Source organism: Corylus avellana, chromosome ca6 (assembly GCF_901000735.1).
Source record: "Corylus avellana chromosome ca6, CavTom2PMs-1.0".
Taxonomy (NCBI): domain Eukaryota; kingdom Viridiplantae; phylum Streptophyta; class Magnoliopsida; order Fagales; family Betulaceae; genus Corylus; species Corylus avellana.
Genome location: NC_081546.1, coordinates 12,923,533 through 12,949,543, shown reverse-complemented (window position 1 = coordinate 12,949,543; position 26,011 = coordinate 12,923,533). Strand labels below are relative to the sequence as shown.

General features: G+C 37.4%; 1 protein-coding gene across 1 annotated transcript; it reads right to left on the bottom strand.

The window, feature by feature from the left end:
* Positions 1-4,193: 4,193 nt before the first annotated feature.
* Positions 4,194-13,361, bottom strand: LOC132184619 (uncharacterized). The gene is made up of 8 exons (XM_059598313.1): positions 12,902-13,361; positions 12,763-12,815; positions 10,081-10,140; positions 9,896-9,973; positions 8,180-8,309; positions 7,838-7,890; positions 7,269-7,454; positions 4,194-4,470 (listed from the first exon to the last, which is right to left on the bottom strand). The coding sequence occupies exons 1-8, from the start codon at positions 13,263-13,265 to the stop codon at positions 4,336-4,338; spliced, it is 1,059 nt and encodes a 352-aa protein (XP_059454296.1). The 5' UTR covers positions 13,266-13,361; the 3' UTR covers positions 4,194-4,335.
* Between the last annotated feature and the right edge of the window lie 12,650 nt (positions 13,362-26,011).

Sequence of the window (26,011 nt, the reverse complement as noted above, 5' to 3'; positions counted from 1 at the left end):
TGGTGCCGTTGCCTTTACGAACACTACACACAACATTAACTTTGTGGCTTAATGAGAGATATTGGGAATCCTATGCCTGCTTATTAATTGTACATATTAATTACATAAATATACATGATCCTTGATTTCTACTGTATAAAAACAATAAATGGTTCATATTGGTGAGTGACAGATAGAATGAGAGAGGCGTTGAGAGTTGAGACCCAAGAGCTAGCTGTTCATACGTAGACAGATTTCTTTTTCTATTTCATCTTCTTTGATTCTGCATCACAGTAATTGAAGTTTGTTATCTTATTCATCAAAAAAAAAAAAAAACCAAATATTGAGGGCTTTTTGCCCTGGTATTAAGGGGGAATTCTGTGAAAAGCTCTATCGACAAGGGAACTGAAGCAGGCAAGGTAGATGTGTTTTTTCCTTCCCTTTGAAATGGCGTCAAGATGTGTTAAACGTTACTATACGATGTCGTTTCACGTTTGACTTAAAATATACTGGAGATGAATTTGCGGCACTTTTTCCAACGGCATGGAAGCCGGATCCTGTGTTGAGAGATGAGTTGTAGACTATATATATATATATATTTGTCTATTCAAAGTGGGAGAGGAGGAAAAGAGGAATGAGGAAGAGTTGTAGATTGTATATATATCTATGATTCATTTCAATAATTTATTGGCTTAGAGCATTCACAATTGTCTATCTACATTTCTATGCAAAATGGTTAATTAAATTTTTTTTTTTTTTTTAATAGTTTAGCTACTCACTTTTCTAAATGTCAATCCAACGCTCTATCTAAATTTCTTTATTTTATTAAAATAAGCATCTTTAAAAAAATTTTATCCACACGAAAATCAGACGTGTTCTTTCAAATTGACTGGCCATTTTCGACCTGCAACTGCAAATATCACAAATCGTTGTGAAAGTTGTGGCCGTCAGCTAGTAATGCCTCCTCGTGATGCCTCCCCGTGAACCTCCATCGGATCGCCTACAAGAACGTCGTGAAAGTCGTGCATGGCCTTCAGGCAAGGGTGAGATCGCTTTCAAGAGGGGCTTCGCCGCGAGAAAAAGGAGCAAGAATAGGGTGATGGGTTTTTGATTTGGCCTATACTCTTTCCTTCTCTAGAGAAAGTGAGAAATTAGAACAAAATATGTTAAAGAAAGAGGGAGGGTGTAATACCCTACAAATTCAAACTCTTTTTAAGGTTTACAAATAAATTTTTACAACATAATTGAAAATGAGATAAATTTAATTTTGGAGAAATCCAATCATGTTGTAAAAGTTTTTCTATAAATTAAACTTGTTTGTAAAAAAAAAATGTGATCAATCATTCCACACGTGATTGATCACTGCTCATTGGTAGACAATTTTTGTGCATTTAAAACACGAGAAACTCGATCCTCACTCCCTTCGATTCGATCACTGTAAACATTTTTTTTTTAATTTTTTTTTATAGCTTTACTTAAGATCCATGAACCCTAAATTACCACGTGTTTTGAAAAGACACTCCCAAATTTCAAACTCTCAATTTCACCTTGTGAACTTTCAATATGATGCAATATACCCCCTCAATCAGTTGCTGGACGTTAAAAATAATGAAATGACCTTTCGTATCTTCAATACAAAAAATCAAATTAAAAAGTTTCACTGTTTATCTATGTATTGCACGAAAGTTTATAATATTTTATTAATAATTTTAATTTATTTTTATTATATATAATATATATTATAAAACAGGTAACCACAACCAGCTTAGGCGATTATCCAGTTATCCGATTGCGGTGATTTATTGTTATGCGGTTATACGGTTAATATACAGTTGTTAGCGGTTATTAATCGCCCCGCTTGTACATCCATATTCTCAGCTACCTAGAGAGGGACAGAGAGAGCGAGATTGAGAAAGAAGGGCCAATTTTAGGGTTTCTTGTATTTTGAAGAAAGAAACCTCCATCTTTTCTTGTATAATCCAAAACTCTTTTGTTATTATTAGTTGGTTTGCTTCCGTGTAAACACATCAATCGGTTTTTTAAAGTATGGATTTAGATTGGATTGTAAGTTGTGTTGTTTGCAAAATAAGTTATTCATGATTTTATGTATTATTAAGTTTTGTGGCTTGTTTGTGCAAGCATTAATTTGAACTAGCGCTTTAGAGCCTGTTTGGGATTGCGTTTGAAAAATATAGTTTTTAAGTCAAAAAGAGCTTTTGGGCAAAAGCTTTATTTTGAAGCTTTTGCCAAAAATGCGTTTTGACCATTTTTAGGCTTTTAGGACCCTTAAAAGTGTTTTTAATTTTTTTACCAAATGAGTACCTTTTTTTTTTTTTTTTTTTTTTTCTTTCAAACGGACTTTTTGAGTATTAAAAGCACTTTTAGACCCCTCAAACGCAATTCCAAATAGGCCCTTACTCACTCATACACATTGTTTTCGAATGTTGATATTGTTTGAGACCATGTTGGTAATAAAGGCACACCTTTAAGGGTTTTGTATTAAAGATGAACCTTTTGATACCTAAATATGCTTTAAGTTTGTAAAGTGTTTGCTTTTGGGGCTTTAGGACTCCCTAGTACAAGTGGATTTGGTTAGGTTGAGATGCTATGCCATTAAATATGATTATGTTATTTATAAACTGTGCATTTTGTTGCTTATGCTTTTTATAAAAAAATATGTTATGAGCTTAATACTTTTATGAATGATGTTTTACACATACATTGATATTCACTGTTTACTAACGAAATAAATTATGTCCCCCACTTGAAAATATAATGTTGTGTGTTGTACAAATAAGAAGTGAAGAATATATGGTGCGTACACACTATATGGACTTGACCTATATATATATCCTAGAGTTAAAGATGTTAGTTTGCTTTTACCAGAGTGACCAACACAGCAAATCCACGGATAGCGGTCACACCCTAAATGTAAATCTCCTCGGGTCGGACCTGATTAGACTACTAGTGATGGCTTGCTGTACACCTCGATCGAGGCATCAGGGCGGCATCATATGTTCAACGAAGCATGCAAACCAAAATGGTTAAGGCTACAAATAGGACATATGGAGGATGGTTATTAACCGTTATTATTTATGGATATTATATTATACTGTATTTCTCATTAGTATGGTTTCTACTTTAAACAGTGATGTATTATCTCTATAATGTGCCTTAATGATTTTATAAAAGTACTATTTTTCCTGTTGGCATGATTGCAGAAATAATGATCTTCAATATGATTTTACTTTATACTCGACGATATTCTGTAAATGTACATTCCTTTCATATATATAATTTTTCAACTAAATGAGGCTCACAGCATGGGCAAAGTTTTCGAGTAATTTCTTAAGTCATGTACTTATGCAGTTATTTTTTCACTTGTACAATATTTATTTATTTTAAAATTTAGCAGGTGCTAGTGCAAAGGTTGAATATTAGAGACTTAGAGTTTCTTTCGCTAGGGCCACATACAGGCAATAGTTGATGTATTTTCAGTTGTTGTATCCCTGTAAACTTGTTTTGTTGTTTTTCCTTTAAAGGCTCTGGTTTGTAAACTCGAGTAAAAGATGCTCCAAAGGTAATAGTTTACAGTTCAGATCAATATTTCTTTTTCGTTGTATTTTATTTTAATATTTGTTGTTATAAATAGTACTTCTACTTAATTATAAGTTGATTAGTTTGAGAGCACTACACATAATTAATTACTTTAGTTAATTAATTTTAGAGTCGTTACAGGGAAAAGAATAATAAATAAAATAAATGTGTTCATGAGCAATGTCATGCGACATTTGGGATGACACAATTCATGAACATATTTTGCATTTGCATTTAGATAAGCTGATAGTTGTATATTTTGTCCTATTCATTTGCCATTTTAGTAAAATGGCTAAACCATCGAGGATGCTTTTACCGTTAAACAACCACTTGTCTGAAAAGTTTAAACTGAAAAAAAAAAAAAGGGCAAATTTAATCATTTAATTAATAAGTAATGCTTTAACACTCCCCCTCACTTGTATGCTCAAACTCCTGCCCAACAAGTAGAATATTTAATTGAAATTGAGTGAATTGATGAAGTAAAGATTTGAACCCAAGCCTTTGACTTTGATATCATGTTAAACTACTGCTTCTCTGAAAAGTTTAAACTAATAACAAGCTAATTTAATCATTTAATCGATACTTTACCATTTACTACTCTCTATTTGCATAAAAAACCTTGTGGGGTTTGTATTGAAAAAGTAATAGATAAAATAAAAATGAGTGCCTTTTAGTTAGCTAAAATCAATAACATTGCTGGAGATGCACTAACAAATACAAATCAATGTTTTTCTGGGCAGCCAACCTTTTTTTCTAGGGTCAAGCCTTCCATTGCTTTACACTCACACTCAGAGGACCTGGCACTGCAGCAGACCATGAACTCAAATCTGGCAAAGCTCCTGTCAATGCTAGATAATTTTCACCACAGCTTTTTGGCATTCTCTTCCAGCTTAACTGCATTAGTCAAATTTCAAACAGTGAGCTTTCTTCGTCTGTCTTAGAGCTGCACCACACATTTAGTAACTATCAAAGAACAAAAACCAGGGGTGGACAAAATAGCCGCCGTCAGACCCAGCAGTCCGGTGCAACATCTCGTACCCCCACCACCAGACTAGGTGCCGGTAGGGTCAGATTGGTGGGACCCTGCCGCCAGATCTAGCGGTCAGGTTCAACATCTCATATCCCCACCACCTGAGGGGGTCGATGCAGACCTCTAAGAAAAACAATGCCAACAACAAAAGCACATCATAAGTTACAAAATCAGAAAGATACACGCGCCTTAATAATTGATATTAACAATCCTAGGGAATGATAAAGTAGCGTTATGCAAACTTGCACCAGCTTAAGCAGGAAACTTGCAAGCTTCAGTCTCTGACATTTGGGGAACTTTTATAAGTTAAGCATTATGATGTGGAGAATTATGAGGTATGAAGAACCCTCCTGCATTCTTATATTTTCTCTCCACAAGCTAGCCCATTGAAGCTTGGGATTCTGGTTTGCAAGGTTGAGTCCTAATTATTAGAAATTACCTATGGGTCTTCTACAATCCTAATTGTGTGTCCTGTTTCTGATCCCTTAAATTTCTTGGATCTTAACAGCTTCTAAACCTTTTTTTTTTTTTTGAAAAAAAAAACACCTCTGAGACTTCTAGGGCATTTATACACTCTAGTTCAGATGTAGGATTGGAACTTTCTTCCACTTGGAGGTATCGTCTTGCCCCACCTCCAATGGGATCGGTTTTCCCCGCTACGTTAAGCATATGGGCAGGTATGGGGTACCCTACTAAAACTAAAATTTTCCCTGAATTGTTTTTGTCCCCAGATCTTTGACCAGTCGAAGGTACTCCTAATGGGTTGAAAATCATATCAACAGGTCTTCCATCTTACAAATTAAGGCATATCTAGTATAGGCAATTTTTTTGAAATGATACCCTTGTTAGTTTTGTTTCCATGCCTACTTTATCACCTACTTAACTTCTACATCCCCAATAAGTAATTTTGATTTCTTGAAATTTTTGTTAAAATTATTTAGTTTGAATTTTTCTTTTTTCCTATTTCTTTTAAGGCTGTTTCAAATTTCAATTCAATAAGCTCCATTTTTAGGCTATTTGGGATTACTTCTAGAAAATTTTTCAGGTGGGTGCAGAGCGCAACTGGACAAGGATGAGTTTAATGCATAAGGCAAGAATGGAGCCTCCAGGTAAAACCCAAGGACGGTTTAGGATGAGGATGGCAAATAGGTGACCCAAACCAAATCCAACATCTTACCAACCTAACCAGACTCTAATTCTACAACACTTTCATACTTGATGCCCCTAATCTGTCATCAAATAAACTTTAAAAAATTCACTTTTGGACATCTACTAGCCAACACTTTATGGCAGACCCTCTAGTTTACTCCTAGTGTTTTTTTTTTTTTTTTTTTTTTTTTTTTTAAAAAAAAAAGTTAAAATTAAAATCAACATAGTGGACTTCCTACATTCACTTTTGAAACTCAGCTGTGAGGTTTGCGACACATACAACAGATATACTATGTCATTAATTTTCTGTTACCAACATTGACAGAATATTTTGTTTTCAAAATAGATTTCCCTAAAAACTAGCCAAATGAGTGAGCAAAATAGGCAATTCTTGCTCAACTGCAATTAGATGAGTTGAAAAATTAGAAAAACTAACTGCCTTAGAGGGTTGAATCCCATTTTCGAACTAGGAAGCAAGAGAAAAACTAACTGCCTTAAGAGGGTTGAATCCCATTTTCTTGTTAACCACAAATTAAAGTACACTTATTTAGTTTTTTAGCCTTGCCAACCATTGATTCTTCACTCTCTAAAGAGATACTCCACAGTTATAATCAAGTATCAACCTTTCTCTAGTTTCTAGAGCTCAAGCAATTAACGAATGCAAAAATGGGCATTCGATGTTCGAAAATTCCCTTTTTCACCTACATTCCCATTTTCACCTTTCTAGAGCCCAAGCCATAGAAAGGTGAAAGGAGCAAGAGAATGCTGAAGAAAATGGCTGCTTTGGGCGTGATATGAGGGAGAGGAGAGGAGAGGGGGACACGGGTTCCTTCTTTTCTCCTTGCAAGAGTGAGGTTTGGTCTCACTTTTCTCTTGGGAAGAACCGGATGTGTGCTGGAAAAATGAGAGAAGAGGGGAAAGGAATGAGGAGTACACATGAGCCAAGAGAAGGGAATAAGTTGCATGTGTAAAATTCCAGAAATGCCCTTCTAGTTTAATGAAGATAAGAAAAAATGGGCCATAAGCTTGAAATTCATATTTGGGCCAACATGGGTAGTTTAATTCTCTTTTTATTTGGGCTTTACACTATGACCCATAATATAAGAAATTACCATCTTATATTATTTTACCCCACTAACCCCATAATATTCTTTCACTAAAAATTAAATTAATAGACTTTCTCTATTAATTTTTTAAGTGTAATTTTTCCACACTAATCTAACTTATTTTAATTTAATCATAATAAATTCATTAAATAATTTGTTGGACATTCCAAAAGTAGCTCAACCTTTTAAATTTCTTTTGCAATAGGAGAAGACCTTTTCCATATTTAAGATATATGGATAAGCAATAATTAAAGATATTAGATGACTTGTAAAAAAAGATCATACATTCTGTCGATAATATTAATTTGAACAATGCAAGATTATTGTAGAACTCTTGAAGAAAGATCGAATGCAGCAACATTGGCAATCAAATGAACAAAATAAATTTTCAGCAGAGGAATCCCTACTTGTCCAGGAAATGCTTTTGATAGTGCCTTCACGGTAGAATTTTGCACCCAGGTTCCATCAATTGAAGAAGTCTCAGTATTAAGTGTTTCATCCATCACAAGAGATGCTTCATCAATGCCACCACAGTTCACCATGATACGACCATTGGGCATCAATTTATCTTTCAATTCTAACCAAGTTGTGACCTGCCAAAACTCAGAACACTCAGAAAGCAAGGAAAACTCAATAAAGAAGTAAATGTGGAAACATATTCAAGTATGCCAAGCAATGGTTGTAGATGACAAGATGAAAACCTTGACTTATTACATATAGGTAATCATATACATCATACAACAGAGGATGCTGCAGTGTACAACCTCAACTCAAAATGCAAAATGATTGCAGTGGAGTATACCAAACAGTTGAAGATATGATTGAAACTTTCAGCAAGGTTAAATCAAGAAGTGCACTAATATTGTGTTGGAAAACACAAATGCTTGTTTGAACCAGAAATATCAAACCTCAAAGACCAAGACAGCACATCAAAAGCCAAAGCCCAACTATACATGTAATGAAACGAGATGCATACCTCTTGCAACTGTGGCAATACTTTTCCGTCAGAAAACAAGTCAACAACAATGCCTGATAATCATTGCAAGCACAAGTTATTGAAACAAAGGAAAGCTAACTAAAATCTTCCTGGTATTGCAATAGAAACCCTGCTTCACCTTTTTTTTTTTTAATTTGATTTATTTTTGCTTCTTTTGAGAATGGTAAAGAGGTCCACTAAGCAACCACAAGGCAAACAACCCATCCAGAAGCATATAATAAAATACCCTAAAACACAATTCTATTTCCTACATTCAAACCATTCAAAAGGAACATGAGGTGAAATAAGTAATACAAAAAGCAATGCACACAAGGATCTCACCAGCATATCCTCCAGACACATTAACTGACTGTGAAAACGCATCACCAATACACACATTGAGTATGCCACCAGCTACAGTGCGTTTCTCAAGATCCGACAGCCAAAGATATTCTCTTGCTTTATCAATCAACTGAAATGCAAAAATCAGGTAAAGATGCAGTCACCTGTGAATAAAAAAAGCTTTCAAGCAATTAACAAATGCAAATATGATATCATTGCAATAAAACATTTGGATTTTGTTAAAACAATTAAGATCACTGTAATACAGATAACATCTGATGTCAGAGTCATACCTGACATATTTTTCTACCCATCTTACAGAGTTAGGAAATTAGCAAATTGTGATCTTATTTGATCCTGTAGTGAAACCCAAAATATCCCTTCGGAGCTGACAGAAAACTAGACAACCCAAACAATTATAACCATCCAAAAAATGAAAAGCCCTGTTAAATCCTAATGTTGCCACACAAAGGGGGTTTCAAATCCTATGACTAATAAATTCCCACAGCTGATAAATTGCACATTAAGAATACTATACAAAATTGGTCCACAACCTCACATGCAACTGATTACTTTTATACAGTAAGTTGAAAAAAATATAAATGCAGCCCGGTACAATGTGCATAAAATGGAAATAGAGCATATACTTCTTGAGAGAAGTTCTATGATATCTTGTTCACTGTTTTAGAGAAATACACTAGTAGGAATAACTAGGTGGTTTGGTTTGTAGAATATAGAGGACAAAAATCAATCTCACGCATTCTGAGTTCCAGTCCTTAGACCTCTTAGTCCCAACTTCTTTTTGTGTTTTCACATGACAGTAGTTCAAGTTGGTAGTAAGTTTTAGAGGTTTATACATATATGAAGTATGTCAGTGATGTAGAACAAGTGCTGTGTGAACAGTACCCGCGACACTGTATGAACAATAACTAGCGAAATTCATATAGCAATAGTTGCTGAAATTTTTGTCCTTTTCAGTCATCATCGCATAAGAAAACCTATAGATCCTTATTTATAGGCATCTAATGCCTAACCCTAATAGACTGGGACTCCTTATGCTTTAATTGCTAAACCCAAAAAAAAGATAACTAGTGAAACCCAGTACTATAGTGAGTCAAAATACAAAATAAAACCAAATTATACTTCAATTAAATTATGCGAGCTCCCAAGTAGGCCCTACATCATCAAGGATATGCCAAATTTAAGTTTGGTCATTGGAAGCATCTTTTCCATGTCTTTTATAAACTTTATATGGTTACTACCACTTGTCTCCATGGGTCAATGCAATGCCTTTCAATTATCACAAATTTTGGGCTGCATACAAGAGATTTTTTATAGGCTTCCTTTTGAAAATTAGTTGAGAATCAATGTAATTTCTGGCATATTCAAGCACGAAGTAGGTCCAGGATCTTTATACATACATCTCAACTTTTAACTGACAGGTTGGATGGTCACTCGTCCATGAAGTCTAAAAATCTAAATTGCACTCCTGACAGCAACTGACTAACTGCTTGACAAGTGTCCTATGTTGTTGATTTAAATAGCCCACCATCTCTACATCCTAAAGGGAAAAAAAGAAAAAGAAAGAAACACCACCATAATCCAAGATGAAAGTTAATTTATCATGAAGAAAACAGATCATGATAGAAACCATCATATTTTCAAATTATATATATATATATAACTGTATTTGGAAAGATACTTAATGTCCCTTACAATTGCATCAATCTCCCAGCCATCAAGTTGCAATGAAGGCCACAAGTCGAGCATTAGACGAGCAATAGTTCCACCACCCTAAAACAGAATAATATTACTTCACAGATGAAATTGCAAGTGTAGTTCAGAAAATATTATATTACTATAATTTCAAAGAAGATTTCCATGTCATTCCAAAGACTTACCAAACCTAAGATTGCGATGGGACCTTTTGGAACAATAGCCGGCAAGCTAGCGAACTCATCCTGTATGATGCAACATATTAAAGAACAAGTGGAAGGGATGAAATTTTTTTTCAATTTTTAATTCAAACAAGTATGTGGACATACAAAAGTACACACACAGACACGCAAAAATTTTACATATATACACAGCAAGTGAGAGAGGATGAGCAAGATGTGACTTCCTTACAGTTCTATCCTTTCTTTCTCGCAATACAAAGAATTTGAGAATAATGACTAACTAATGTTAACTTTGAAATTTAATCAATTGAATGATGAATGGACATCTGAGATCAGTAGTATGATATAATATTTCCATTTCCCTCCAAAATGCATAAAAAGCATAGATTTTGTCATACTCTAAACTTTCCTCATCTTCCCTAGGAAAATGCATATTAGTTAAGGCAGAAAACCAGGTAAATTTACCAGTCACTTATCATCTGCATGGCAAAGTCAAAGTCCCTGCAGCATAATGCAATACCACGAAAGTTTCAAGACAAGGAAAGCATGACCATAGAACCATGTGATAGTTGATTAGTAAGGACAGAAATCTTTACATTGTGATTGACAAAAATAGCTATAGGTTCATACATAATAAAGTCATTTGTGTTGATCAATCTGACCGGTGTTTTCATATAGAAAATTCATTAAGTCTGACTTTATTGTCTCTCCTAGGTCAGCTGTCAGTACAAGAGAAACAAACACGTCTTCAACCTTCAGATGTGAACATTTTTGCCACTCACCAATACAGAAAAAAATATTGTTAACAAGAAAATAGCTAGAGGATATCACAAGAAGTTATTCCACCTAAAGTTTTGGCATATAGCATGAAATCATCATACTATAGCATGGTTGGCTCTAAAACCTATGACAGAGGAATCTTTGAGTAATAATTCACAATCAGATTTGTATAAAGATGGATGGCTCATCAATGCCTGTTTCAAGAGGAAGAAACATAAGTTGTGTGAACACTCTGCCTAAAAATGGTTAACTGGTAATTATCAATTCTCTCCCTTCCCCATGTCCTCTGCTCTTTTTACCCAATTTATAATCTTCATGAGGTATCTGACCTGAGTACCTTCCATGGACTTTGGAATTATTTTCATATAACGACTGTCACAATCAGTTCTCAAAATAAACATGCATATTTTTCATCACTCAAGATAGCCAAGTCATTAACCACACCAAAAAGTTCTTGAGGGACAAAAGACACACACCTACGAAGAGATTCTCAAATGAGCAGCGGAAAACTAACTTAGAAGATTTTCTCCAGACTATGCTTAAGCTTTTTATCCACCTTGACACAAACTTTTTTTAAAAAAAGTAAAAAATTAAACTTTACCTTAATGCTAGAAAGAGGCAACAGAATGGAGACAACAATTTATATCTACCGGATTATTTCAAAATGGAGAATACAAGAGCAACTGATGATGGATCTATGCAGATCCATCATCAGTTGAACAACTGAACAAACGCCACGAGGTTATCAACTCATGATGGATCTATGTTGTCCAGACAACTAAACACGGTTGCTTGGTGACAGTACTTGACTAGTTTCTTGTTATTGAAAGTACACTTCTATCTAGTTAAAAGCATCATTGGTAGAATTAAGAGAATTTATAATGAGAATATCATAAACAATAGAAACTAATGCATAATCCACTGGACCCTTCCACTTTCTCCAAGTACCAATCTGTAACACCTTGGTTTTATATTGGGAAAATGAGTAGCCTACATAAAGTAGATGGTTTATAAAGATACTTATGGGCAGTAAGTCTCACATTGCTTATTTACTAGGTGAAACTGGTTGCATAAGTGATAGCGCAAATGTGGATAACGCTTTTCCGTGCATTGATACAAATGGTATCAGAGACCCTAGTAATGCCATTTGGAACTGTTGACACCGCATGGCGTGGCCCTAATGAAGACGTTAAGGGTTTAAGGAAAGAGTTTGTAACACCCTAATTCCATATTGGAAAGATTAATAACCCACACAAAGTGGATGGGTTATAAAGACACCCATATTTGCTATGTTAAACTAGGCTATATAAGTGATTTTAGGAAAGCTCCAAATTTACTAGTTCTTTTAGAGTAATAGCGTAAATGTGTATAGCGCTTTTTTCTAAGTCGTTATAAAATCTCTTAGAAGAGAAATTGGACTTCATTAGTGGTGGACCTTGTCCTTTTCTCCTCTTCCTTTTCTTTTATGTTTTGAGCGCTAAAGCGTCAAGAAAAGCAAGCTTAAAAGCCTCAGGATCCAGCTTATCATCCTCATTCCTCAAGACCAACATTTCAAATAAAAATATTACAATCAAGCATGTTGTGAGAGCTATGAAAAGGTAGAAATCTAACATAAGACGTACTCATTTCACATTACAGACATCTTTCTTTTTGGTATAAACTATATTATAGATATTTCTGTGACAGCAGTAAAACCAAAACCAGAAAGGGACACAACCTTATAAGTTCCAAAATTCATTCGAGTAATGTACCTATTTCGCAGCAATTATTTGCTTTCAAGTATCATGTTACATAGATGAATTGCACAAGATAGCGAACTTTCCAAGAACAATAGACCGGGGAGAAAACAGAAAAAAAAAAAAAAAAAAAAAGAAAAAAAAAAAAGAAAAAGAGAAGCTGACATACCCAATAGGAACCAGTCCATTTCCGGTCCTTGTAAAGAATGCTATGGACATTTTCTGCATATATCGACAAAGAAAAATACATACAAATAGCTGGCTCAAAAGGAGTCGTCTAAAGAGAGAGAGAGAGAGATAGAGCATACGAGTAGAGTCGAGAAGCAGCATCCTGGAATTCGGAGTTTCAATGATTAAAATATCGTTGAAATTGGTTCTCAAAGCCGACAGTACTTGAAATTCTTCTTCTTTTTCTTCTTCTTTTTCATCTTCTTGCTGGGCGGCTCTGACCGATGAAGCACAACGGCACTTTGCTGCTTTGGCCTTTAGTTTTCCGACAGAGGATGTAGAGCTCCAAACATGTTGTGAAATTGAATTGTAGGAGTTGGGACGAAAAGTTGAAGACCCATTTCTCTTCCCCTCGCTGAAAACATGGCGAAGCCCCAACTTGGCGACCTCCAACACATATCCTGACATTTGTGTATGTGTGTATGTCGCCAGGTGTTCATGCATTGTTACATAACGAGGCCAAGTAGAAAAAAGCGACTACACTGTAAGTCTGTAACACTTATCCACACTCGCACATTCCCAACCCAAAGGCTCTGTCAAATCCCCACAAGAACCTAAATTCGAATTCAGAATTCGAACTAATAATTTCCGTTTAACGAGGTTCGGCTCCCCTTTGAGAATTCAACTTATTCCAACGTCTATTAAAAAAGAAAATTATTCCAAGTCTACATTCTCATCTCCGATTCACTAAAAAAACAAAAATAAAGCGATTTTTTTTCCCTATTCTAAAAAAATATAAAGGCTAAATACTTACTAGTAATATTTTTCCTTGACTAATTTACAATTTTTTTATAACTTGTTGACATGTATTATTATGTGATTCATATTAGTAACCAAAAAAGTTTGTTAACATATGCCAACAAGTTATAAAATAATTATACACTAGTCGTAGGGCTAACATTTTCCATTTTATCAAAAATATTTTTGGTTTTTTAAAGTGATAAACTTGGTGCACTTGCTTTTTATGTTTATCAAAATACTCCTTCCATCCCTTTGATGTTTAAAAAACTAACAAATTTTTTTCTCCCGTGTTAAAAAAACCATGTAAGACGTGGTAAAACATTACCATGTGAATATTCTTGCCTTATCAGCATTTCTCTTAAAAAAAAAAAAAAAAAAAAAAAAAAAGAGGGTGGCTTGAGGAAATCGTCTTTGTGGGTAGTGGTAGGGTTCCTCAACAACCCACCTTCGTGAGCCATCCCCCACCCCACGAAGGTGGGTGGATTTGGACCATGAGGTGAGGGTAGAGAGTCTGGCTAAATAAAGCCACATAGTAGAAAATGTCTGAATTTTCACATGGCGCTACTACCATTTAAGACATTTGCAAATGAGCATTATCAAGTTTAAAAAAAATAAAAAACTTTTAATTTTTAAAACCACAAACTCACCTCATTTCACAGCTGACCACGGCTTCTAACTGAATTATATTTTTGTAACACCTCCAAAATTAAATCAAATAATTTTGATTAATTTGGAGTGTTACTAATAATTCTTCTAGGCCAATTAACTGGTAACTGACCGGTGGTATTACCCTAAACGTTAATTTATATATAAAAGTAAAAACAAGCGAAAAGCGAAAATAAATTATGTGAGACAACTGTCCATATTTCCTTCTATAACATCATGTATTATTAATATAAAACATGCTCATAGAATAAAACAAGCTCAATTTGCTGACATATCGCATGTTAAAAATGAATAGTTTCATTCAATTACATACCTCAATCACTCATCCACAATCTCGGACATCTCAACTCCAAGTCACTACAATCTCATTCTAATATTAGGCATAAACACACTAAAAGTCATAATCCTTACATGTAAGCCCTAACAGTAATGCCCCCAAAAATGGCATTGACCAGTTTGGTAGGATTACTGGCAATTACCATAATAAAACTAATTGGTAGCTAACAGAGGAATCGCCCCATCTCTAGCATAATCAAAGTAAATGCATTGGAATGTGAAATTAATAAACCTGAGGAATCTAAAAATCATAACATAAGCATGTATTATCATCAAGCAAAGATATGGAGTTACTAATCAAGATGCGAATATTCTAGTTAAACTTGATTATACAAAGTAGGCCTCCGGCTTATCTTAAATAATCTGATGTGGTGAACATGCCACAAACCCCTTCTGTGAAAGATGTTCCCTCAAATTTAGTAACCTACAAGCCGTAATAACTGCGTAAGTCTAAAGATGTAGTAAGTAAATCTCACAATCGAGCATAAAATGAGCCAGTTATTTATGAATGAAAATAAACGTGCATTTTTTAGTAAGAAATTGAATGAGATGTTGTCTCTATTATTATACCATAAAAGTAAAGTTTTATTTTGATAATAAGTAATGTAATTCCAGCGGCAATCACCTATAAATTTTAATGCATAAAAACTAATGTTGTAATAGGTCGTAACTATCATGTATGGTCTACCCGGGATATTATCCATTCTCAGTAGGGTTGGTGATGCAGCCTGCCTAAGTGGAAGCGAATAAAACAATACAAGAAGAAGGATAAATAATTCTTAGATCTTGAGTCTATCAAGGATCTGAGAATTCTTCTCAAAACTATAGAGTCTATCTAAAGCTTCAAGGAAAATTATTAAAAATCCTCTAAGTAATTCTTATTAAGAGAAAACTGATCAAAAAATATAAATTGTCTTTATAAGAGGCTATAATCATGTATTTATAGCCCCAAGACCCCTAATACTAATAAAGGACGGAAATAGGGCTCCCAAAACCCTAATCCTAGTAAAACAAGTAAACAAAGTCCGTTTTAAAGCAAATAACAGCGGAAAATTAACATAGAATTCCCTGAGTGCGCTCGATCGCAGGTATAGTGCGATCGATCGCACTAGTAGGGACTTGTGCGCTCGACCGTGAACTCGTTCGCAGGCTCAGTCGCACTTCTAGGGACTTGTGCGCTCGATGGCAGATGCAGGGGTGGATCGATTGCAGTTCCAGAGACGACCTTCTCCATATCAAGTGCACTGCGCTCGATCGCAATCAAGGTACGATTGATCGCAGTTCCAGGGACTACCTCCGTTGCTGCGCGAGTTTGGGATCGTGTCACCATCTTTCAGGGCGTCTTCACACAATCATCCATTCGGGTCTTCGTCATATACTCCCAGGCTTTGTAGTCTACATCATCCTCCCCAGGTTGAACAGAATTTACCCTCGAATTCGCATCCTCCTCCAATGAGTCTTCCATAAATGGCACAAGTTGCTTGACATTGAAAACATCGGATGTCTTAATGTGGCTGGGCAATTTCAACTGATAAGCATTGGGGTTGATCTTCTTCACAATCTCTACCGGACCAATCTTGCGAGCCGCTAACTTATTGTACTCACCAATAGAAAATCTATCTTTAATTAGCACCACCCATACAAAATCACCTTCTTCAAATTCCAAAGCACGCCGCTTCTTGTCCACATCCGCCTTGTACTTTGCGATTGATTCTTGTAGGTTCTTGATGGTTAACTTGTGGCCCACTTGTATATGTGCAATAAGGTCCTCATCCTTGGTGTGTATCCTTTTTAAATCAGGGAGAGGTGCTAAATCCAATGGTGCCTGCAGATTACTCCCATAGATGATGGTGAATGGACTAAAGCCAGTGCTCCGGTTGATGGACCGATTGTAAGCAAACTCAGCTTGGTACAACTACTAGTCCCATGACTTGAGGTGCTCACCCACCAAACTCCTAAGCAACGCCCCCAATGACCTATTAACAACCTCCATTTGCCTGTTCATTTGTGGGTGGTAAGTGTTACTGAAATCAAGCCTTGTGTGAGATAACTACCACAAGTACTGCCAAAAGTGGCTAAGGAATCGCGTGTCGTGGTCTAAAACTATGGACAATGGTAAGCCATGGAGGCGGTAGACGTCTTGAAAATACAATTGCACCACGTTCATGGTATCTGCAGTCTTTTTACACGCAATAAAATGAACCATCTTAGAAAATCGATCAACTACCACAAAGATGGAATCATTACCTTTTTGGGTTCGAGGTAAACCCAACACAAAGTCCATGCTCACATTAGTCCATGGGCCCTCCGGAATAGGTAGCGGTATATATAAACCGGCATTTGTAGCCGCTCCTTTTAATACTTGGCACACCCTACAACAGGGCACCGATTTCTCCACCTCCTTCCTCATGCTTGGCCAATAAAACTTCTCCGCCACGAGCTGAAAAGTTTTGTCCTGCCCCATGTGTCATTCATTATGGCACTCTTGAATAATCCGCAACCGGAGACTACCGTCGGGAATGCATAGCTGAGTGCCCTTGAAGATGAACCCATTATGAAGCCCAAAATCAATCAGAGCTCCCGAAGATACATCATCAACAATAGGGCCAAAAAGAGGGTCAATTGATAAAGAATCCTTTAAAAGGTCAAAACCAATTACCTCATTCGCCATAGTGGTCAAGAGTGTCGACTTCTGGCTAAGGGTGTTGACCACCTTGTTCAAAGCTCCCGACTTGTGTTTGATGGTGAAGGAGAATTGTTGCACATATGCAGCCCACTTTGCATGCCGGGAGGATAGTTTATCTTGACTATTGAGGTGCTTCAACGCCTCATGATCCGAGTACAAGATAAAATCATTGTAGGCTAGGTAAGAGCTCCAATGCCTCAATGATTGCACCAATGCGTAAAACTCTACGCCATAGGTGCTATAGTTGAGCGTTGAGCCACTCGACTTTTTGCTAAAGAATGCCACTGGTCTTCCACCTTGACTCAAGACCGCTCCAATGCTGACTTTGGAAGCGTCACAATGCAACTCGAATGGCAATTCAAATCCGGAAGGACAAGCAATGGGGCCGATGTCAACTTGAGCTTAATCAACTCAAATGCTTCAGTAGCTACCTCACTCCAAGAGTATTTTCCCCCCTTCATGCACTCCGTGATAGGTGCCATGGTGGTGCTAAAATCATGAATGAAATGCCTATAAAATGAAACCAATCCATGTAAACTTTTCACCTCAAGTAATGTAGTAGGAATGGGCCAATCACGAACGGCCGCCAGTTTCGACTCGTCCACCGCCAACCCGTCTTTAGACACCACATAGCCAAGAAAAAGCACCAAATCTGTCATAAATGAGAACTTGGCTGGCGATGCGTAGAACTTCTCTTTCCGGAGCACTTGAAGTACTTCCCTCACATGTTGAATGTGTGTCGCTCTATCGGGGCTGTAAATAAGTATGTCATTGAAGTATACTACTACAAACCTCCCTATAGAAGGCCGAAAAGCTTGGTTCATCACTCTCATAAATGTACTAGGTGCATTAGACAATCCAAATGGCATCACCAACCATTCAAAGAGCCCCTCCCCCGTCTTAAATGCTATTTTCCACTCATCACTTGGCCGTACTTGAATTTGATGATACCCACTTTGTAGATCCAGTTTGGTGAATATTGTTGCCCCGCTCAATTGGTCCAACAAATCATCCAACCGGGGAATAGGAAACCAATACCTCACAGTGATCATGTTGATGGCCCTACTATCCACACACATCCTCCATGAACCATCATTCTTGGGAGTGAGTAAAGCCGGTATCGCACATGGACTCAAACTCTCTCGAATATGCCCTTTGGCCAATAACCCTTCTACTTGTCACCTCAACTCTTCATTCTCTTTAGGGCTCATGCGATAGTGTGGTTGGTTAGGTAGACTCGACCCCGGCACCAAATCAATTTGGTGTTGTATGTCACGAAGAGGGGGTAGCTCATCGGGTAATTTAACAGGAATACGTCTACAAATTCTTCTACTAATCCCTTGGCTTCGTTCGGAACCTCTTATATTTTATTGCTTTCTTTACCCGCTAGTAGATACCCACAATCCGATTCTAGCATCTCTTTTATGAACTCATGTCTGGCCAACAAAGTTTGACCCGTCCCTATTGAAGGTTTGGGCCCTTCTCCCTGATTAGGTAGGAGAGTGGGCTTCACATTGTCCACCAAAAAACTGTAGGTGTTCTTCCTTCCGTCATGATGTGCATTCCAATCATATTGCCATGGTCTCCCGAGTAGTATGTGGCATGCATCCATCACCACCACGTCACACCACACCTTATTCTTATATCTCTTCCTAATGGAAAAATTCATAAGGCAACGTTTAGATACAATTACCTCGTTCCCTTTCTTGAGCCACTCCAAACGATGTGGTGTAGGGTGCTTCTTTGTCTCAAGACCCAACTTTTGAACATCTTCTTCAGCCACGACGTTCTCACAGCTGCCCCCATCAATAACAAGTTTGCATCCCTTACCTTCAACCGTGCAAATTGTGTGGAAAAGATTATGGTGCTGCCCATCGTCTCCCTCTACCTTCCGAGGTGTATAACATATCCTCCTAACCATCAATAGAGGAGTGTCATCCCTAGTAGCAAATTCTTCGTCGACACCACCGAAGTTGTCGAAATTTGCTTCTTGCTCTTCTCCATCGCCTTACTCATCAAAGGCTTCTCCCGAATCTACAAGTAGGCCCTTACCATACTTCTCTCCTTTGCGATAATCCGGCATTCGGTGACCTGACTCCCCACATCGAAAACACTTGGGCCCGGTCGTAGCCCCGGGTCGGCTTGGCTACCCCACGGTTGCGGGATTTTTACTTAGACCGGTCAATTGAGGTGAGGTCTCCCGAGCTGTGAACGGACCCCTTGATAGGTTGTAGCTTCCACCGCCACCACGCCCAAATGTGTTTAAAGAACCTCGTGCCGATGCCTTCTCAATTAGCAATGTCCTTTGGTATGCCTCCTACACCTTAGCGGGGTCAAAGGGGTTCAATGTATCTTGGATTTGTGGCCACAAACCTCCAATATACTAGGACACTAATTGTTCATCCGATTCGGAAAAATCAACTTGTGTCAATAACTTGTATAACTCCTCTGTGTACTCATCCACGGACTTCGAACCTTAACTCCAATTTCTCAACCGTTGATACATGGTTCGGAGATAATTGTGAGGCAAAAAGGCGGGTCGCATCTTTCCCAACAACTTCTCCCAATAGTCGAGTTTTATTTTCCCTTCCCGCGCCCTAGCTTGCTTCAATTGTTGCCACCATGCCGCAGCCCTTCCCCCGAAACTTGGTTGCGACCAAAGAAACTCGCTGATCTTCCGATACCACTTTGAAGTCGAGAATCTCTTCAACTGCCACCACCCAATTCAGGAATTCCTCGGGTTGAAGACCCCTTTGGAATTCTGGAATCTCAAGTTTGAATCCGCTCTCCCACCAATTAGCATGAGCTTGCACAGGGGGTTGACGGGCCTGCGTTCAGCACTCCACAAAAGGGTTTGCAGATCCATACCTGTCTACGCCTTCGTCTTCCTCCTCCGGCACGTGTGGTGGGGGTCAACGTTGACGCTAGTCATGGAGGCGTACGTCGACCAGTTGGGTGGTGAGGAATTCAATCTAATCCCTCATAGCCGCAATCTGCCCTTCCTCGCGCCTTCCCGGTGTCACCTTTTATTCTTCATGAACTGAATCATCGCGTTCATACATGTAGTGCAAGCTTGCAAAGCGATTACCCTTCCTTCCTCTTGTGTTTGGAGCCATAGAAAGTGACTGCACTTTGATACCAACTGATGCGGCCTGACTAAGTGGAAGCGAATAAAACAATACAAGAAGAAGGATAAATAATTCTTAGATCTTGAGTCTATCAATGATCTGAGAATTCTTCTCAAAACTATAGAGTATATCTAAGGTTTCAAGGAAAATTATGAAGAAAACTCTTTTGAGTAATTCTTATTGAGAGAAAACTGATCAAATAACATAAACTATCTTTTCAAGAGGCTATAATCATGAATTTATAGCCCCAAGATCCCTAATACTAATAAAGGACGAAAATAGGGCTCCCACAACCCTAATCCTATCAAAACAAGTAAACAAAGTCGGTTTTAAAGCAAATAACAGAGGAAAATTAACATAGATTTCCCTGAGTGTGCTCAATCGTAGGTACAATGCGATCGATCGCACTACTAGGGACTTGTGCGCTCGACCGTGCGCTTGTTCACAGTCTCGATCGCACTTCCAGGGACTTGTGTGCTCGATCATGAGCTTAATCGTAAATGCAGGGGTGGATCAATCGCAGTTCTAGAGACGACCTTCTCTATATTAGGTGCACTATACTCGATCGCAGTTCCAGAGACTACCTCCATTGCTGGGCAAGTCTGGGATCGTGTCACCATCTTTTGGGGTGTCTTCACACAATCATCCATTCAGGTCTTCCTCATATACTCCTAGGCATTGTAGCCTACATCAGTTGGTGTTGTCCAGAGGGACCTTTAATACAATGCCAATGCACTGGTCATTGTACGCTATCGTCCATAACTAGCAGCCTGATCGAGTTTGACCTCGAGTGGCCACGCTACTAATAATATTCATCCTATAGTGACCCATCAATCAAACATGGCTGTGCCGGTCACGAAACAACCATTGAATCTAAGGCTTATATAACACACCCGCACACATTTGACCATAAAATCAAGTATATATAGTAAGCCTATGGCTATTATACCGCACGTATCAGCGTGTCATGTCATACGATGCATCTCATTAATCAATTATTAAGACAATTACCAAGTTTTTTTTCTTAATCAAAGTGGGAGAGGGGGAAAAGGGAAAAAGACAATTACCAAGTGTGTACAAGGTAAATATGCTCATATCATACGCATGTTTAGTTAATTGACCTATCATACGTTTTTAAGGAAAGTAGTCGTAAGTATTTACTTACTTCGTATGCTCGCTCGAATCCTCCGACATTTCGAATATCTGCTATAATGAAACATGACAGTACTAGAGGATTTACTAAAGACACATAAAGTCCTAATCGAATACAACTAACTAAAAGATCACAAAACCCTACTTCTACACATTCTAGGCTCTGGTCGAAAGTTTTGTCCAAGGAGCAAACATTTGAGCTTGAGGGCAAACGTTGGACCAGAATAGAGAGAACGTTCGATCAGAGACTGAAATGCATGCTTGGGCTTCTAACCTCAAGTCACCACATAGCAAACTACATCTTAGGCTCTAAATAAGTTCATGCAAATATAGTTTAATATGATATATATTGAAAACTAAGGAAAACAATGAGTGTTTCTAGAACATTTGAAAAACCATTTTTCCTTCTAAGGAGAAATGTAACGCCCCCAAAATATTCCTTGGCTAACCTGGCAGGGTTATTGGCAATTATGCCACTTAAACAAACTAGTGGCTAAATGAGGAAATCGCCAATTTAAGCATTATCAGAGTTAATGTATAGGAAGACAAAATAAATCTGAGAAAAACTATAAACATTACAGTACAAGTATATTCCTAAAATAAAGACATGGAGCAACTAATCAATAATAAAAGGCAAACCTAAGAACTGTATAAAGAATCTTAATATAAAAGCCGTGGTGGCAATCGTGCTACTCCTGGATCCTAGTGACAAGCTTCCTAAAAGGGTAATAACAGCGTAAGTCTAACGACTTAGTAAGTAAACCTCACAATTAGGTATAACATGAGCTCATTAATAAGCAGAAGTAAATCTACAGTTTTGGCAAACATTTAAAAGAGGTGTTGTCTCCGTTAATACACCTTGAAAATATCGTTTGGTTTGATAAAAGGTGGTGTACTTTAGGTGGCAAGCGCTTAAGTATTTTAATGCATAAAAACTAATGGTTTATAGGTCATAACTCTCATGTATGGTCTACTAGAGATATTATTCATTCTCAGCAAGGTTGGCGTTGTCTTGAGGGACCTATAATACAATGCTGGTACCCCGACCATTGTACGCTATAGTCCACCACTAGTGGCACGACCGAGTCCGACCTTGAGTGGCCTACACCGCTAATGATTTTTGTCACAAATATCTACTTAAGTTAATAGGCAAATAATTGTATATTTTACCCGCAAGTGCACGAGGGCAACATAGTAGTATAATGTGTAAGTATGGGGTCATTCCCACGAGGATTAGTAAATTATGATTAGAAGTAAATTCCTATTTAATTAAACATATAAAATTCAATTGTCACTATTGATTTTAATATAAAGAAATAAAATAAAAGATAAACTAAAACTAAAAAGGATTAGAGTTTTGATATCCACCACTAATCAGACTAATTAGGATAACAATATGCTAATGCGCCAATTATACCAGTATAATTAATGTTTGCCAACCTAAGGGCATGGGTGTATACTCCTTAAGCTATTGATCTCCTTAAGCAATGAGTTAGACATAGGTGTATACTCTAACTCTTTTCTTTCTTAAAGGATTTAGCAAGGGTGTATACTAAGTTGTTCTTTAAGAAAGCATAAATCTGTGGAAATCGACAAACACATGAGGCCTAGGGCATGGGTGCATACTTCTGGTTCCTCATGTTGATTAACCCAAGAATCCGGCGTGGATATCTTTTGTTACTCTTGTTAAACCCAAGACTCGGTCATCCAAATTGATTTAACTAACTAGTTCATACCACATGCATATGTTGATCAAGCACACACATATGAAGAATTCATTGAAACATGTATTAATCAAGTTAAATACACCAAAATATAATTGTAGCAAATGCGCCAATATTGCAATCTTAAAAAGACATGACTAGGGCTTCAATCTAACCCTAGATAAAATATAAACTACATAATAAAGATAAAAGGTAGAAGAGAAGAAAAACCCAAACTCCTCTTGATTTGGCCTTCAGTTCCTTTCCAGAGGTTGTGTCTCTTTTCTCCATACCTATTCCTAGAGGCTAAGAGGTCTATTTATAGGCTTTCGAAGTCCTTGTTGCACTAGTAAACCTAAGAAATTCGTAGGGTTTTACTTTTATTACAAATGGGAGTTGGAAAACCCTAATAAGGAAAGAATTACAGTCTGGCCGTACTCTTGATGTGTCTCCTGCACACGGGTGCGATCGATCGCAACCTGTGTGCGCTCGATCGCAAGTCTACGATCGAGCCTCATCTATTGTACGCTTGATCGCCCATGGCCGATTCGCTGCTTGTCTTCTCTGGTAGTGCGCTTGATCGTACTGTCAGGGGCTCCATCTTTTCCCAATTTCTCTCTTTGAGCCCAAATATTCTAGATTTACTTCATTTTCTTCCAAAAGCATACAAAAGCATGGAAAACACAAAAAGGAACTAAAATAACACAAATTAACAATATTAAGGAATTAACACACATAAGTTTAAGGGCTAAAATATGGATATTTTGACACTTAACAATGATGTCCATCTTGTAGTGACCAACTATTAGGGAATCGTTGCGCCGGTCATGAAAACCATTGGATCCAAAGCCTATACAACAACACACACATTTGACCATAGAATGAAGTCTATATAGTAAGCCCATGGCCATTATTTCGCATGTACCAGTGTACCATGTTATACGATGCATCTTATCAACCAATTCTTAAAGCAGTTGCCAAGTTATTTCAAAAATGTATACATGCTCATATCATACGCATGATCAGTCAACTGACATATACGACGTTTTTAAGGAAAGTGTTCGTGAGTGGTTACTTACCTCGTACGCTTGCTCGAGTCTTCCGACATCATGAATCCCTACTATAACGAAACAAGACCTATCATTATAAGCAGTACTAGAGAACTCTACGAGGCTCCAACTAACTAAAAAGGGATGCTAAGACTTTGAGACATTTAAGGGGCTAAGGAGCACAAGAGCCAGCGTTTGGTTGAGCACTCGTTCCCTAGGGTGAGCGTTCGGCCAAGGGCTAGGGTTTTGGCTAGAAGCCCCTAAAATGCTTCTAGGCCTCTATCTAAAGCAATGGGTTGGTGTCTAGGCTCAAAATAACGCATGCATCACAGGAAAAACACAGCACAAAGAATCAAGGAGGTGTTTAAAAGCCTTTTGAAAACACTTCTCTTTCTTTTTAAGAAATAGGCACATCTAAGTGCAAAACATATTATCACGCAACTTTAAAAGGATACAAAGGTGGTTTGGAAAACCCTTTCGAAATCATTCTTAAGAAATAGGTTCGTTTTAAGCACCAAAACATATTATAAGTGTTCCTAATAGAGCGTCTCTTGAAAACACCTTTTGAAACAAGTTTTGTTAAACAAAGAAATGGTGCAAAGACTTGCCTTAGCACTAAAATGCTTAAAACATTGAAAGGAGAAATCATCACTTCAAGAAAATGTTTAGGCTATTGTAAAACAAGAAACTTTACAACACAATAACAAGAAAGTATAGAAATTACCTCAACAAGTAAGTCTCTCAAGAGTGCTCCTCCCTTCTCCCAAGTCACTCACAAAGCTCACACACTCTCAAATATCAAAGTAGCAGGGTTTCCCCAAGGCTCCAGAGGGCATATTGAGGGCTGGGTTGAATGGGGGTATGGGGTATTTATAGGGGAAGAAGCTGGGGGTAAAATGGAAAAACTTTTGAAAAGGGGTGAGCGCTCGTGTGTACTACAGTGTTGAGTGCTCGTGTACTGTAGCTCAGAGGGATCAGAGTCGCGGGTAAAAACTAGCGGTCTAAAAATGGTCAATGAGTACTTGTGTGGTCCCCAGTCAAGCGCTCGTGTACTATTCACAAAAGGCCAAAAGTGTTCAGAGTACAATTTCACGAGGGTGGCATGAGGCTCAGACGAGCGCTCAGTGTGGTCCTTTGGACGAGCGCTCGTCTAGTGAAGGTAGTCTCAATGTGGACCCCTCCGTCTGATTTCAAACGTTACATGACGTTTATACCTCTAACTTTTGTATAAGATTTCAACTTTCAAAACGGTTTTTTTATTTAAAAAAAAATGAAAATCAAGGACATTTTGATCTTTTTTTCTTTTTTTTTAATGGCTAAAATTAACAGAAGTGTTCTAATTGAGAGTAATTGAAAGTTCAGGGGTCCAAAATGAGAGATTTAGAAGTTCAGGAGAGATTTGTAAAATTGGGTGAAAGTTTAGGGGGTCAAAGTGAAGTTTCTCCTAAATGTTTTTTATTAGTAACTGTTACATCGCCATGTCAGCCTGACATGTTTTTGATCAAGCACAAGCAACACTAAAATAGGAAAAATAAATCGAATTCAAAGTACATGTCTATATATGAAAAGGTCATCGTGAGTTCAATTTATTCTTATTAACAATATTTCATAAAATAACAATTCACGTGGTCCACTTTAGTGCATTGTAACTACATCAACATATCACTAAGAAGTCTCAATTCCCATAATCATGACATATCATCATTATACGTGACTTAAATCTTCTGCA

Coding starts and splice junctions, on each gene's coding strand:
- LOC132184619 (XM_059598313.1), bottom strand. CDS start 13,265: ATGCATGAACACCTGGCGACATACACACATACACAAATGTCAGGATAT. Junction 12,816..12,901: donor GCTGCTTCTCGACTCTACTC/GTATGCTCTATC, acceptor CGATATATGCAG/AAAATGTCCATAGCATTCTT. Junction 7,891..8,179: donor TGTGTCTGGAGGATATGCTG/GTGAGATCCTTG, acceptor AATGATTATCAG/GCATTGTTGTTGACTTGTTT.